The sequence below is a fragment of the Adiantum capillus-veneris genome, chromosome 19, assembly GCF_014529385.1.
Source record: "Adiantum capillus-veneris isolate H3 chromosome 19, ASM1452938v2, whole genome shotgun sequence".
In the NCBI taxonomy this organism is placed as follows: Eukaryota; Viridiplantae; Streptophyta; class Polypodiopsida; order Polypodiales; family Pteridaceae; genus Adiantum; species Adiantum capillus-veneris.
Window position 1 is genome coordinate 37,731,451 of NC_140949.1, and position 16,410 is coordinate 37,747,860.

The window sequence follows — 16,410 nt, forward strand, 5'->3', positions numbered from 1 at the left end:
TTGATGGTCAATGAAAATTCGATTCATCATGCGTGTGAATGTAGCTGGTGCATTTGTCAAACCAAATGACATGACAAGAAATTCATAGTTTCTAGTTTGTGTTCTGAAGTAGACATCATGTTCAAACATTTTGACTTGGTGATATCCTGATTTAAAGTCAATTTTGCTAAAGATGTGTGCCCCTTTCAGTTTGTCTAGTAGATCATCCACTCTAGGAATAGGAAACCTATTCTTAATGGTGATCTTGTTTAAAGCCCTATAGTCGATACACATACGAAAGGTTCCATTTTTCTTCTTGACAAGAAGTATTGGAGCTCCGTATGGTGAACTACTAGGTCGGATTAGGCCTCGGTCAAGTAAATCAGTGATTTGAGTTTGTATTTCCCTGTGTGCGGTAGGATTTACACGATAAGGTGCTCTACAAGGAGGTTCACTACCTGGTATGATGTCAATTTTGTGGTCTTCTGGGCGTGATGGTGGAATTCAAGGTGGCAGATCATGCATGAAACAATCTTTAAATTGTGAGAGAAATTCATCATGGGTAGAGTTATGTGAAGTTTTCGTTTCAGCAGAAATTTGATTTACCAAGACTAGGTATGTTTTCCCCTGTTTTCGAATTGCTCGTTTGGCTTGAGTGTGAGAGAGGAGTGGAAATTTTTTATGTGCCAGTGTTGCTTGGATGGAGAAATTTTTATTATTATGAGTGAGAGACATTGTACGTGTTTTATAATTAATCAACGGGTCAAATTCATGACGAAATGGCATTCCCAAAATCATGTCAAGACCATGTAATGGTGCTACCAAAAATGTACGTGCTTGTGTGAATTCACCAATGCAAACTTCAACAGTGACTTGAGTTTTACAATTAAAACGTTGATTATTAAAAACAGTTTTGACCTTGTGAGGTGATGAAATTTCAGAGAGTGATAGTTGCTGTGCCAATCGTGTGGAAATGAAATCATGGCTACTACCATCATCTAGCAGAATGTTGACATTTTCTCCCTTAACAGTGCCTTGCACTTTAAACAAAGTGTGAGGAGATATAGGAGTACTTGAGGATGGGTTGTCATCGTTATCATAATCAGGATCATATCCCTCACCGTAGTTAACTTCCACTTCGTTGTCGTCGGGTATAGCATCTTCGATGAGGTTAAGATTAGCTCCGTTGGGGCGGTTGTTGTTGAAGGGTTTCTGATTTGAATTCCTGTTGACTCCATTTGAATGGCCATTGGATTGACCATTGCCCTTAGCATGACCATTTGGGCACTTATCTGCATAGTGACCATACTGAAAGCATTTAAAACACTTCACCTTTTTGTTACCATTAGAATTTGGAGGAGAACGCTGGTTGGAAGGATGTTGGTTGCCTCGTTGCTGAGTGTTATTGTTGTTGTTGCTCGTATGAGGTTGAGCAGTTGTAGGAGGATTGTCAAATCTTCGTCTTTTGAAAAAAGTACGGCTTTGGTGTTTGCTTCTGTCAAAGTTAGGAGAGAAAGGAGGTCTCTTGTTGCGGTTAGTGTTAGCAGGTTGATCAGTGTGAGAGGAATGTCCACCTTTCTTCTTTTCTGCGTTGAGAGCCAAATTAATGGCCTTTGACAGAGAATCTGGTTCGAACATATCTACCTCAACATTAATTTGTAGTGCCAAGCCTGATATGTACTTTCGCTTCAATTTCCTCGACTAACATGTTCAATAGCGTGCAATTGAATTAGACAATTCCAAAAACGGTCAATGTAACCATGTACATCTTCATTTCTACCCTGTCGAATTAAATCCCACTGACGTCGTGCTTTAGCTTTGTACTGTGTGGGCAAAAATTGGGGTAAAAACACTTTTTTAAATGCATTCCAGGTGCGTGGTCTTCTTCCATGTTGTTTGGTGGCGTTCCACCACAATGCAGCGCTGCTAGTGAGATGATTTGATGCACACTTTACCATTTCACGCTCGGGAAAGTCTTTATCATGAAAATAGTCATCTAGTTGACTAATCCATGCTATAACCGTGCTAGCATCTTTAGTGCAATCAAAATCCTTGAAAGTGAAGGCTTTTCTGCTAATTTTGTTTTTCTTGGGTGCCGGTGCAGATTCGGTGCTTGCAAAATGCAATAATTTATCTTCAAGTTCTTGCCTTCGCATGCGTTCATATGTAAGTGATTGTTGCAGATTTTGAAGTTGTTCCGCAATCGTGGGTGCCTGAGGAAGGTGTGCCATGATTGCGTGCTTTTTTTTTTTAACAAATAATTTCTAAGAATAAGGCTTAAAAAGGTCTATTCATTGATATTTACAGGTACAATATGTGGAATAAAAGAGTAAAATAAATAACAGAAATGTAATGTACTTAGCTGAGAAAGAGCGGTGGCGTACAGTCCGGAATGGCGATGTGCTAGGAAATTGCCAGAGAAGTGGACGGTCCGACGGTGCATCACCGAGCCAGTTGAATTTTGTAGCGTCTAGTCTCCCTTACCCCAAAATATTTTTGTTGCAAAAATATTTGGCAACTGTGGAAATCTCCTGTGCCAATACCAACCCGTTGACTTGCAAGAGGGGAAAATCGAGCTTCTTGGACTTACCTCGGTGGTTGTCCTTCCATTTCTTGATGGCACTCTACGAGTTCGATACCTCTTGGGAAACAGTGACCAAACGGGGAAGAGCCAATTGAGTTGGAAGACTGATTAAGTGGAGGCACTTGGTAGTGAACTTGAGCGGAATGGGGTGAATGGGAGTTAAGCAAGGTTTTTGTTAGGTTTTTTTTTAAATTTCCATTGGGCGGCCGGTCACTGTCTTTTAACTTGAGCCTCACCTTTTAACAAAAGGTGTGAAGGCATGCACAATAGCGTAGTCGACAGTGAGCAGGCAGCCGAAAGTGACGTGACGAGATGAAGATGGAGATGTAGCGCCCTGTGTGGGCCGTTTCGGTCTCTGCAGAAGGAGGAGGTTATGCTCAGCAGCCCAGGGCGACCTCGTACGGATGCGGTTGCGGCCGATTTGGTGCAGTACAGAGCCTGCTCAGGAGGTCGTTCCCACTGTGAACTTTCCGACAACTCAACCTTGAGTCGCTTGATTGGATACAAACTTTTCTCCCAAACTCCGCTCCCAGATTTTATCAAGGTCTTCTTGGCCTCTTCAACCCCTTCTCTCTTTTCTTCGACCTTCGAATCTCGGTTTTTTTTTTTGCAACCATAGCTTCTTGATTGATGAAATCGAGTCTTCTTGTCGCATAATTACTCCAAGTGAATGGAACCTTCGATCTGATACCACTGTTGTGAGAAGAGGGGGAGATTGACTGCTTAAATTATTCAACACAAGCTCCCAAGCATCACCATCAACCTGTCCACCTCTTCTTCCAATTTCCAAGCACACACACACACACCTAGACTATGACACATACACACACTAAACATAAAAATTGACATAGACATGCTTGTAAGAGAGTGTAAGAGATGGAGACTAAATTAGAGAGTACACAACAAATAACCATAGCATAAGAGAGTAGAGAAGAAAATTTGCAAGAGAAAGGCCTAAATCTAGCCCCAAACTCCACTGCATCTCTCTTGTGGAGTTGGTATTTAATATATTATTTTTGAGTTTAAGGTGCCAAAAATTGAGGCCCCTCTTTTTACAACCACTTTACTTTTGCAAATGAGTGAAGCTCATTAGTTCTTGCATGACCCATAAGGGGAGTTCCCACTACAACTATTTACAGAACCATAGTGGCTTATTGAAATGATGTTCTAAGATACTGTGCAAATATAAAATGGCCAAGAGTAATTGCCGTCGCCTCTTCATCGACTCCCAGCATTCCACTCTACAAAATCATCATCGACTCAATTAGTAAAATAAATAGACAACACATAATTAACCATTACGCCCAGCTATCCCAATTGCAGCTAACCACTACAACAGGAGGGTGCCCAGTTTCGTAACATAATCGCAGGTTCTTATAACCAATCCAAGTAATTCACAATGCTCATGACATGATGCACTGTGTGCAGATGCAACAATAAACACAAGAGACTAAAGTTCTAAGTCTTGAAAATGTAGATAGATCAGACCACTCACGAGGTTGCTTAAGCAGTGAGTAGTCCGAATCGCTCAATCGAGATTCATCATTCGAGGCAGGCTGAGGCTACAACTTGCTCACTGCTCAAGTTGCAAATGGCGACTCGCCCAATGTGGCTGAAGCCTGAGTCCTTGACTCCTCACACTCGCCTTGGTCGCCCACTACCTTGCTTTCTGCAGGTTCATGAAGCCACCACACAGGCTGCAACTCCTCACCACTCAAGTCACACGCCCGTAGGCTCGTAGCTCTCACACGACACCAATCATAAGCGAAGTTCGAACGTACTGTGTAGTGGCAGGAGGTGGGAGGGGATATTGTACGTACTGCAGAGGCGGGAGTCTCTCAATCAAGACTCGGGAGGGGATAATTTTGCCTATTCTTTGGTTAAAACCTAGAGGGTTGATTCTCATGTTTTCGATTCGTCTGGCCAACATGGCACGAGGTCCAGTGACCACTCACCACACTAGGCAGTGGTCCCTAGGCACATTTTATAAAAGTTTACAAGTTATCATAGTGTGCATTGTTAGAGCTCACGATACTTAATTCACGCAATTTTTAGTAAATTTGTTTTGGACGGGCAAATTACAAGACTGCCCATCCACAGACAATCCATGTGGAAGTCCACGTGTCGTGCTGGACAGGCACTTTTTTTGTTCTGTCGTACCATCTGTGTTCCCTTGCCAGTCGTGTGACACTTTGGGAGCCTCTGGATTGGTGGATGGCCGAGTTGTAGTTGAAGTCACAAGAACATGCAAATTCACGCAGCTTGACGAAGCGAGATCCCTCTCTCTCTCTCTCTCTCTCTCTCTCGCCCCCACTCACATACACACTCGCTCGCACGCACACTTACACACATAACCACACACTGAAGAGGAATGGAGAAGGTAGTGTGTGTGACAGGAGCTTCTGGTTTCATTGCATCTTGGGTTGTGAAGCTCCTGCTCGAGCGTGGGTACACCGTTCGTGCTTCTGTCCGAGATCCTGGTAAAGGCTCCACTTCCCTGCATTACCCTCTGTTTCCATTACTCTGTGTGGTAATCTCTTTCGACCTCTGTTTGCAGAAAACGTGGTTAAGACTGCCCACTTGATGGCCTTGCCAAAGGCACAGGAAAGACTCAAGCTTTTCAAAGCTGACTTACTGGAAGAAGGATCCTTTGATGCTGCTGTTCATGGTTGTGAGGCTGTTTTCCATACTGCGTCGCCTTTCTTTTTGGGCACCAATGATCCTCAGGTGGTTATTCAAAGAGTGCGATCGCTCGTTTTACATGTTTGAAGTAACATGTATGCTTGCAGCAATCAGGAGGATATTTGCACGCAATCTCACATTGTGTCGTCTTCTCTATGCCATGGTATTATGCGTCTTGCCTTGCTAGATCTTAATCATAAACATGTCTCCAGCAGGAGCGATTCCAATAGGAAGGTGGCTGCATTTTTCTTAGCCAGCAGAGGATCTCTTTTTGCATCTGTCACAGTCAAAAGTAGACGGCTTTTTCTTAGTGAGCAGGAGGATATTTACCTTCTCTATTAGCTAGTTGGAGGTTTTTGTACAGCCAGCAAGACGAGGCTTTATTGTTTCGCTTTTGACGGTAGGCCTCAGACCATGTATCATTGTCCAAGGCCAAAGCACAACACACAAAGCCTCCTCCGGAGTTCAGGTCTCTAGTCTAGGAAGTTGCAACAAGGCGGCTTGTGCTTTGTAATTGTGGACGACCCTTGATACTTGTGCTTCATCAGGAAATATATGGACCTCCTTTGGGTCCTTTTGAGTATGGAGTGGGCCTACGGAAGACGTGTCAAAGTTGAAGATGTGGAAGCGTAGAGAGAGAGAGAGAGAGAGAGAGAGAGAGAGAGAGAGAGAGAGAGTCAGTCCCTTGAACCAATCAACCTTGGCAATGAATAATTGAATGTGTATACAATGGAGGCAAGGGGTTGCTATGTAACCTCAATAGTTGCCAATTGCCCTACCTAGACTTTGATAAATAAGTGAAATAAATACCTACAAGCCAAAATAAATAATAGGATCACATTGGGCAGTTCACTTGAGATGCCAAAACTCTTAACACCCTCTTTGCAGCTCATAGTGGACATCAATAGTGAGACTAAGTCGATGAAGAAGCTACCATGGACACCCCAGAAGTGGCCACCAACTGGATACACGTCGGTTTTGCTACCCTCAAACTTTGTACCTGAGAATAATGCCATCTTGAACATTAGTTGAATTTGAATTGTAGACCGCACTACGTCCAAGAATCCGCATTCATGAACTGTGAACACATCATGTTCAAAAGAATAATACTCCAAGATAATTAACTGTGGAACATAAGTGTGGAACATATCTTGTCCATGATCCGATCAACAACAATGTATTGGTGCACTCATCCATAGTGTTTTAGATATGTCTGATTGGTTCCCTGCCAAATGCATGTGCCTTGAATCTTGTCCTACGGGTTCAAACACCGAAAACTTGAACTCCAACACAAGGATCCAAATTAATTATACGGAGCATTGTTTGCCCCTCTGCCACTCACAAGCCTCTCTCTGGCTGAAGCTACTGGCAAAACCAATCTCCATGTGACTAGAAGGCGGGAGACCTTGCTAGCGTAGACTCTATTACACCAACAGCCGCTTTGCTGTCCTTCCCTGAGTCACCTATCACTGCTTTCCTTATCTTTTGTAGAATCTCTGTCTTTGCCTTTGGATTTGCAATCCTTGGCCAAATGACCACGCTTTCCACAATTGTAACAACGGTTCTTGGTCCTAAGGGTGACTGCTCGCATCGTAGAATCCCGATCAAGCATTCCTACGAACTTGAACCACATATCGTTGGCAGTCTTCAAAGTCTGAATGGCTCGAGAAAGGTCCTTTGTAAGAGATTTCACAATGGACGACATTGGCTTCACATTAGCCGCATCCCAATCGACTCATGATTTGAGATATTCGTCATCTAAGATCTTGAAGGCGGGTGTACTTGTTGTTGGGATCCCTCGTGGGACGGGGCTGCGAGATGTCGACAATATCTTATAAGCCTTTTCGTGAGAACCAGAGTCGCATGATCAAATTCCAATGAGTGTAGTTATTGCCGTTTTTTGTCGCTGGTGCTCGAGCAAGGGGGGGCCATGTTGAAGTTGCAAGATCTGGTAATTTGGGAAACCTTCTCGCACTCCAAGGGTAGCCGCAAGCCGCAAGAATCTCCAAGTCGATCCACTCCTCTGCTTATTCGAAATGGCTTCGCAAAATTTGCTATCCCTCTCTTGAGCTCCACATTGCACTTCTCCTGATCTGCCACAAAACCCTTTAACAAGCTGCACGGTTGGCACGAAACTGCTCCTCAAGGCTCAGCACGACCTCGTCAAAATCCAGACCTTTAGTGTTTAGCTACTGACAGCGTTTTAAAACGTTGTTAGTAGGCACTTCTCAAAAATAAAGCAAAGTCCGTTGAGGGAGGTGTTTGTCACGAGACTGTGACAACCACTATATATATTTGCTAGTTTCTTTCCCTTGATTTTTATTTAATTTTTGGGACCCTCTTGTTGAAATCACATTGTCGGGATATTGCATGGCCAGTGTGAAACGGCCGTTGGTCGAGAGTAAAGAAGTGGCTAGGCTCAATTAAAGTCATTTAGGCCCCTTTGCAAGACTTTATAAGTTCGTGGGTACTAGGAATTAAACCAAAAGGAGCAAACTGGACACAGGCAGTAGGATAGCAACCTGCAGGTCAACTCAAGTCCAAAATATCTCATCCCAAGCAAAATTGAGGCTGGGCTGATTTTTGAGTTATTGGTCCACAATGTGGGTGTGAGTAGTGGGTGCAGATGGTCACAACTTTAATGGAAAGCTTGCCTTCTCCCTTGTCTCATGTAGCGCGATGATTTTCTCTCGCGCATCTCACTCTCCCCTTTGCACATATGTCGGGAATGGATGCACGGACTCATGATGATACATACATATACTATCCAGTGGCACACTGAAACCCGCCCGTAGGGCGGTAGACTTTAGCTTTCACCCGATCATTACACTGATTAACATTACTTGAACTTTACGACACACAGGAACTTCACGAATAAACTTGTGACTAGGAATTCAAACAAACCATTGCTTGGCAGCTAAAGCGCTCCCAAGCAGACAACGACACTCTGGCGTCTCTTTCAGTATTTTTTTTATTACACTTGAGAAAAAGTTGTAAACTTCTACAAGCTCCCCCACTTTTATCGGGCTGAAATTCCCCTACTCTAACCCGATATTGGTAGCATAACCAGAGTCTCCAGGGACAAAATCCCAAGTAAACAGTGACTTTCCATGCACTTTAGAGCACGCTGGATCCTCTATTTTTGGGCTCCAATTTGCACCAAAACACTTGTTCGGTGACTCGCTTGGTTCTCCGAAGCTCTTGGACCTGTAGGTATCAAAACTGGCCAAAACCCTAAACCTGCAAAAAATTACAACAAGCTGTAATTCTTTGTTTTGCCCTCCGATTCGTGTGCCGATCACTCTTGCCGGTAGCCCTCGAGCTCCCGCACTTGTAGGGTCACTTCCCCTTTGAATTAGACGAGATTCCTCGCGGGAAATCTCTCTAGGTTGTCCTGTACAAGCACCCACGGCTTCCCGAGGCTCCCATAGCAATATCTGGCCGTTTAAATGTGAAACCCTAAACCCGCAGAAAAACACAGCAGGCTATAATTCTCTGTCTCGCATCATTTTTAGCGGAGCAAACACATCTACGCATGTCTCATTTGCTCCCGCACGCAAAGGGATAGTTTTCCTGTAAATCGGTTGAGTTTTCACGCGAGAAAACTCTTCGTTTTCGCATTCCTTCGCTGTGCGTACTTGAAGGGGATTAACAGGAAGCTAATCCGGTATCTGTACAGAAGGCTCTTGCCTTGGCAAACGCGCATGAAACCCGCAGAACTGTACGTAGTCATCTGAGAAGCCCAATTAGAGGGGCATTACCATATGTACAAAGGTGAGAGAGAGATGCATGAGAGCGGAATCATCGTGCTACATAGAGCAAGGGAGAAGGCAAGCTTTCCATTAAAGCTGTGATCACCTGCACCCACTACTCACACACACTATAGCACACTTATGAAGTCCAAAAATTAGCCCCCACTAAAAAATGGGCGCCCCCTCTTAGGTGAGGCTGCTTCTGGAAAGTGTGTGTTGGCCTGCATGCAGCTCCCCTACTGCCAAGTTCCATTTGACTCTCTTTGGTTTGATTTCCTAGTACCCACACTAACTTCTAAAGTGTAACGAGGGGCCTAAATGACTTTGAACTGAGCCTAGACACCCTTTTACTGTTCGAGTTTCAGTGCGGACTAGCCCGACCATCTCGTGGCGACCTGCTCTTTTCAACTGCGATGAAACTCTCGGCCAACGGCCGTTTCACACCGGCCATGCAATGTCCGAGCATTTGTGATTTTAACAAGAGGGTCCCAAAAATTAAAGAAAAATCAAGGAAAAGAAACCAACAAATATATATAGTGGTTGTCACAGTCTCGTGACATACTCTCCTCTTAAAATCGCAAACGTCCTCGATTGCATACATGCCATAGATGATTTAGTGTGGTTAGCACCCTTTTACCATCGCATGTATCCGCAAGAAAGATTGTCAAATATGTGTACAAATGACTTAATGAGACCTTCATACTTTTGTCAAGCAATGTACACTCTTATTGCATTGAATCCTTAGGTACATGTGAAGTGCTAGCTCTATTATTACCCCTCTTTTGAGCATGTGCCAAGCCCTTTGACTTTGCTCTACTGAAGTGACCTGAGTTGGGGAATACGTGGGTTATAAACCAAAAGCTTCAAGGTAACACTGCAATACATTTGGTGACTGTACATGCCATAGATGATTTGGTGTGGTAAGCACCCCTTTATCATCGCACGCATCCGCAAGAAAAATTGTCAAACATGTGTATGAATGACTTAATGAGACCTTCATACTTTTGTCAAACAATGTGCACTTCTATTGCATTGAAACCCTTGCTCGATGCCAATGTTACCATACATGTGGTTTGGCATCATGCCTTGGATACCGCCAAACACCAGTCCTAGCATGTACTGCTGGTTTCCTAGGCTCATAACCAGCCATGCTTTGAAACACAGATCCACCCCCGAAATACCCAAGATGTACTGTGGATGGTGGAAAAACCTGACGCATAGTGTGGAAATTAGTTCCTTGTCCATTTAAACCAAGATTTGGACTCTGAAGGGTGGCTGGCTGAAATGGTAAAGCCTATGGAACTTGCGTCCTAACCATCTGTTTGTGGACAAAAGGAATTTTCCTTGGAGCCCTAATTGACTGCGCAACATGCGAGTGCTGAGAGAGAGAGAGAGAGAGAGAGAGAGAGAGAGAGAGAGAGAGAGAGAGAGAGAGAGAGAGAGAGAGTAGACCATAAACGCAAGATATGGTGAAGAGGGGACGATCAGCCCCCCATGACTACCATGAGCAGAAGACCCAATACACAATAACCAGATAGTGTGGAAGTGGGTACCCCCCTGCCCCCATAAATGGGTGCCCAAGGGGAGGTAGGGCAAAGCTTGGAAAAATCCCCCACGACCCAACAAGAAAATAAATGAAATATGAGGGTGCCCGGACAAGGTGGGCGGCCGGCGGCGGACAGTGCAGTCTGTATGCGTATGCAAAGGGTGGCCAGAGCCCGGAGGCACACTAGCCGTACATGTATGCCCTAGACCTGTGAAGTAGCAGAGTGGTGTAAATCAAACACCCCCTCTTAGCACCTAATGCTGAACAAACTGCATGAAGCCAAAGATGTGAGGCCAATGATGAAGATGTTTGTTGTAGTGCCCACTGAAGGACAATACTCCATGAGTGTAGCAGCATTCAGGGGTGTCCCGAATGCCAAGAAATCTCCGTGGTAAAGTGTCGTCATGAGCAGTGTAGCAAACTACTGTACTTCGTTAATACAGGGTGAAGATACTGCGTAAAGGTCCCGAACTGAGTGTGAAAACAACTCCTTGTTGTAAAAGAAGTGCCAATAGACCTGCAGGTGTCTTGCCCAATAGGATATGTGGTGTCGTAGTCAAAACGTGGTGTCTGTAGTCAAAATGTCTGGAGAAAATGGGGAAGCCCAAGAATTGTCATGAGAATGACCGGAAGCCTGTCAATGCATGAACATGTAACCTAGTGTGGCTAGGTGGCTAAGCTGTGAAAACACTCCAGGACGGCCAGATGTAGCAATCTGCGCCGTAAACGTCCTCCGAAACAAGGAAAGCCAGAGTAACCATTCTGCATTGTAGAAGCTACCATAAGCTGCAACAGTCACTGGGAGACCGCACGGACCACCACTTGATGGTGTCCTGTCAGTAGGTAGGGTAATCCAAGAGGTAGACTCAATAGTCTGCGCTATGAAGGGCCTCTGAGAAGGGGTGTGGTCAGACCAAGCTGTTTGCACCGTAATCATCCTGTATGAAGAAGAGAAGCCAAACTGAGAAGTCTGCGTTGTGAATAACCTCTAAGAAGAGGAAAGGCCAGACCAAACTGTCTGCGCCGTCTTGCTGTATCTCCTGCCTCGAATCCTCCAATGTTACCAAAACATAATCCACGCCAACGCCACCAAACCGCATCTCGGTGTGGCTCTCAATGTGACGAGCTGGGAGTGGCCTACTGCCCAGGTCGGGGGATAAGTTTGCTATAAGGTTACCGAGGATCAATGTAAGCAACTCTGAAGGTAGCGATCCAAATGATCAGGAGTGTAGAAGAGCAACTGCACTACCATCCAAGCCAAGCTCCAGGTGACTCCGGATGTAGTCGCGTAATGATGCGTGATCTCCCGCATCTTGTAAGTAAACTCCCCAAGAGAGTCTAGAGGAACTGAAGTTCCTCTCGAGTCTGTACATCCAAGCAATGAACGTGTCCAAGAAGAGATCTATAACCAAAGGTTTCTCGACGTGTACCTTCTGGTGTCCTTCTATAGATCTGTTCCCTTGGAGGCCCAATGCAAGCGATACACCATTGGACTACCATCACCATTGTAGGAATATTGTCTATCCAAGCAAGTCTCTACCATGCAAGAACTTATGTCGGAAATTTTTGAGCTAACTTGAGTTGTTTTGCAGATATGCTGTAATCGTGGACGATTACTCTCTTTCAAGATGTCACGTGACACATCCAACCCTATGTGTCCGTGGACAAGCTACAACATGATAAGGGTTCAGTCAGTCCAGTCAGTCTAGATTAGAAGTGATCTGGCACTTTTGTGAGTCTATTCGTAGACCGTGCATGCCCAGTCACGTAGTGTAGATGCATATCCTCTGGTTGCACACAGCATGATCATCAGTATTCCCATTAGAATCCATTAGAATCAGTTAGGGGATTTTTCCAGTGCATTTATTTTTGACATTTTTCACTTATTAATTTAAGTGACTTCCGAACAAAAGTAGGTAGGGCAATTTTGCTAAGGAAATATATAAGCAAACCCAAGTTAACACTAAATGGCAGAAGAGGCAGCAGGAGCTCCACGCTCAACAGGCAACTTCTCAGCAGACACCCCTAGGAGACCTAGTGTTTTGCAGATCCAGCATCACCTAGCGTTTTTCCCCATCAGATCAGCCTCGGCTACGTAGACAGCAAGAGCCCAAGCGTTTTTGCAAGAGATCAGCCTAGCGTTTTGCATTTTGCAGAACCACAGCAGCAGCAGGACCAAAATTCAGCCCTAGCGTTTTTGGTTGTAGATCAGCCCCGGCGTTTTACACCTTCATCGCGACGGAAAGTCAAGGAACATCAGCGTTTTCGGTTTTCAGCAGTTAGCACCCACAGATCAAGCCCCGAACCTCGCAGATCTCACCTTCCCGCAGCAGTTCCTCGCCGCACGGTCAGTTTCCGCAAGGTTTATAGTTTCAGCCCGGAAAATGCAGATTTCAGCATCTGCGTTTTCAGCGCGTCGTCGTTGCATTGTCGTCATCGACACCGTCACCTACATAGAGTCAGAATTCAGCAGATAGAAGATTAGCAGATTTCAGGCCATAGCGTTTTTGGACAGCAGTAGAAAGATTGCAGATTTCAGCCCTTAGGTCGACTTCGTCATCACCTTCGTCATCGTCGACATAGCCTAGACTTGCATCTATCACATGCATTCCCATTGTACCAGTTTGTGCAATCATAAGTAGACCACTCTCGCCGACGAGAGTGGGGCCTTCGGAGGAGGGTTTTACAACGTCTCTGGTGTTGTATCTCTCTTCTCTCTCTCTCTCAGTCTCATACACTTGTACGCACAGTGTCCATTCACTTTGTTTGTGATCATAGCACTTCCATTAAGAACGGAAGGCTCTCCCTTCCATAAGAACAAAAGGAACCTTGAGCACAGTTCGGAGCACTCATCTTGAGCGAAGCGCAAACAATCATTCCGTTGCACCTAACATTGGTATTAGAGCTTTGGCAGTGTTCTGTATCACTCAAGAACCACAAGAACCACAATTTTTTTTTTTGCTTGTTGCGGTCGCACGAACCCAAGTTCGCTTGGGCGTGTCAATTCCTAATCGTGTTTTGTTGAAGAGTGACAGGAATCCCAAGAAAGAAGGGCTTGTCCAGCCTCCCTTTGTGTCTCTTTTCACCTAGCGTTTTTCCCCATCAAATCAGCCTCGGCTACCGCAGACAGCAAGAGCCAAACGTTTTTGCAAGAGATCAGCCTAGCGTTTTGCATTTTGCAGAACCACGGCAGCAGCAGGACCAAAATTCAGCCCTAGCGTTTTTGGTTGCAGATCAGCCCCGGCGTTTTGCACCTTCATTGCGACGGAAAGTCAAGGAACATCAGCGTTTTCAGTTTTCAGCAGTTGACACCCACAGATCAAGTCCCGAACCTCGCAGATCTCACCTTCCCGCAACAGTCTCTCGCCACACGGTCAGTTTCCGCAAGGTTTACAGTTTCAGCCTGGAAAACGCAGATTTCAGCATCTGCGTTTTCAGCGCATCGTTGTCATCGACACCATCGCCGACATAGAGTCAGAATTCAACAGATAGAAGATTAGCAGATCGCAGCCCATAGCGTTTTTGGACAGCAGTAGAAAGATTGCAGATTTCAGCCCTTAGGTCGACTTTGTCATCACCTTCGTCATCGTCGACATAGCCTAGACTTGCATCTATCACATGCATTGCCATTGTACCAGTTTGTGCAATCATAAGTAGACCACTCTTGCCGACGAGAGTGGGGCCTTCGGAGGAGGGTTTTATGTCTCTGGTGTCGTATCTCTCTTCTCTCTATCTCTCAGTCTCATACACTTGCACGCACAGTGTCCATTCACTTTGTTTGTGATCATAGCACTTTCCATTAAGAATGGAAGGCTCTCCCTTCCATAAGAACAAAAGGAACCTTGAGCACAGTTCGGAGCACTCATCTTGAGCAAAGCGCAAACAATCATTCCGTTGCACCTAACACAAGAAGGGGAGATGTCACAACCTACTGACGTGTCAAAGCCCTGAAGAATGGGGGCAACTTACAGATGCCGGCCGAGGGGCCTAAACCTTAAGAAGAACAAGTAACAAAAGAAGAAGTCCTACCAACTTATGGGGACCCCGTCCGATGGGGCCCCAAGTGACATAAAGGATTCAAATAAAGCTGGACTCTCACACATATACAAAAGACTTGCGCAAACTCATGATGTGGCAGATTTTTGAAAATTATGATGACAGTGCTGACATGGCAGGCTGTATGGATTTCCGCGTTTTGCGTTGACTGCTGGATGTGGCAGTTGTACGGAATTCCGTGATTTACGCTGGCAGATTTTTTGCATTGCTTTTGGACCAGATGCTTTTGAGTTTGAAGGCTTTTCACTGTAAGCTGCTTTTGGGGCCTAGGACCTTTAAATACGTGCAGCCTTGCCCGCCGCCCTTTCCCGCTGCCTCCCCTTGCCCGTCGCCTGCCTCCCCCCCCGCTGCCCAGCGCCTTGCCTGCTCAGCCTGCCCGCTCTACCAACCCCGCCGCCCTCTCAGCGTGCCCGTCGCCCGCTCAGCCTGCCCGTCGCCCGCTCAGCCTGCCCGCCCAGCCAACCCGCCGCTGCCCTGTCCCGTCGCCATCCTTTTGCCCGCCCTCCTCCTTGTCCGCAACTTTTTTTCCCTTTCCCCGCGCGCCTGCATTTTCAGTTTTTGGCCTTCCTTGCTTGTCGAGCCTCGTCAATCACATTGGCATGTTTGGTCCAGTGGAAGCCTCCCCCCCTCGTTTCTTCTTCACAGCAGCAGACACAGATGGAGGCTCAAGCTCCACCGTAGAGGGACTCCAATGAAGCCCCCTCGCCCGACCCCGTTGAGTCCACCATTCGACTTGCTCTTTCACCGACAGAGCAAGCGAGCCTAGCCGCAGAGGTAGAGCGCCTGCAGGCGACTTCTGTAATCTGCAAGATTCTCGGCACCAGACCCAGCAGAGGAGAGCTGTGTGATCTTCTCCAGGCACGCCTTCTCGCAGAGGTGGGCAAGATCTTGGACGTTCAGATCCTCGGACGAGGCTACCACTAGATCGAGTTTGAGACCTTCGAGATGGCGTCCAAGGTCATCGTCATGAGTCCATTGACTATCCGAGCAGCTCGATCCCACTTTCGACAGTGGAGACATGGTTTTGACCTTGCTTCAGATGTTCTGGTAGAGGAGACAGACATTCCCATCTCCGTCTGCTTTTCTGGTTTGCGGAGGGAGTACCTACCACTTTTGTCCAGGATAGGCTCAGCGATTGGGACTGTCCTGGAGACACCTCGCACGGCAGCCTCAGTAGCTACCAAGGCGGCCGGCATTCCCTCAGTTCGCGTTCTGGTTAGGGACACTCACACTCTCTCGAAGGTCATCCTCCTGCCTCGGCTGAGTGGGGGTTGGTTTAGACAGAGCGTGGAGTATTCGGGCCTCCCGAACCAGTGCTTCATTTGTCGACAAATGGGCCATCTTGCGAAGGCCTGTCTACGGAAGAGGCCTCGATCTACACCACAGACTCAGCCCCAACCTACAAGGGCTGGCCAACAGCCACAGACAGAGACACCGAGCACACATGGAGCCACCCTCCGAGCCTGGGGCTCCAGCGGAGAAGGGATGACAGCAGGTTCGTGGTCGATGACGGCAGGGGCCACAGCGATAGCCTGGCACTCAGAGTGGTCCTCAGGCGCCTGCCCAACAGCAGTGGGTTCCCACGGGGAACCATTTCGGTCCTCTTGAGTAGGATGAGGTCCCTGCTCTAGCCCCCACCTCAGCTTCACCCTCGATAGCCCCTCCTCCCCCCGAGTTCCCCCCCTCCTCATCATCCTCCCCCTCGTCTCCTGCTCCCGCCGCCTCTTCCCCTCGCCCCTCTACCTCTGCCGCTCCCCCTCGCCCCTCTTCTCCCCCTCTTCCGAGTGCTCCTCCACCCCCCCCTCCCGCTC

The 16,410-nt window shown here is 46.6% G+C and overlaps 1 protein-coding gene across 1 annotated transcript in view; it reads left to right on the forward strand.

Annotated features, from left to right (window-relative positions):
* Positions 1-4,754: 4,754 nt before the first annotated feature.
* LOC147433847 (phenylacetaldehyde reductase-like) overlaps positions 4,755-16,410 on the forward strand; it is a 70,786-nt gene continuing 59,130 nt past the window's right edge. Inside the window, exons 1-2 of the mRNA XM_086490479.1 lie at positions 4,755-5,043; positions 5,121-5,290. Coding sequence (XP_086346605.1) covers positions 4,935-5,043; positions 5,121-5,290 — 279 coding nt within the window. The 5' untranslated portion in view covers positions 4,755-4,934. The remainder of the gene's footprint in view (positions 5,044-5,120; positions 5,291-16,410) is intronic.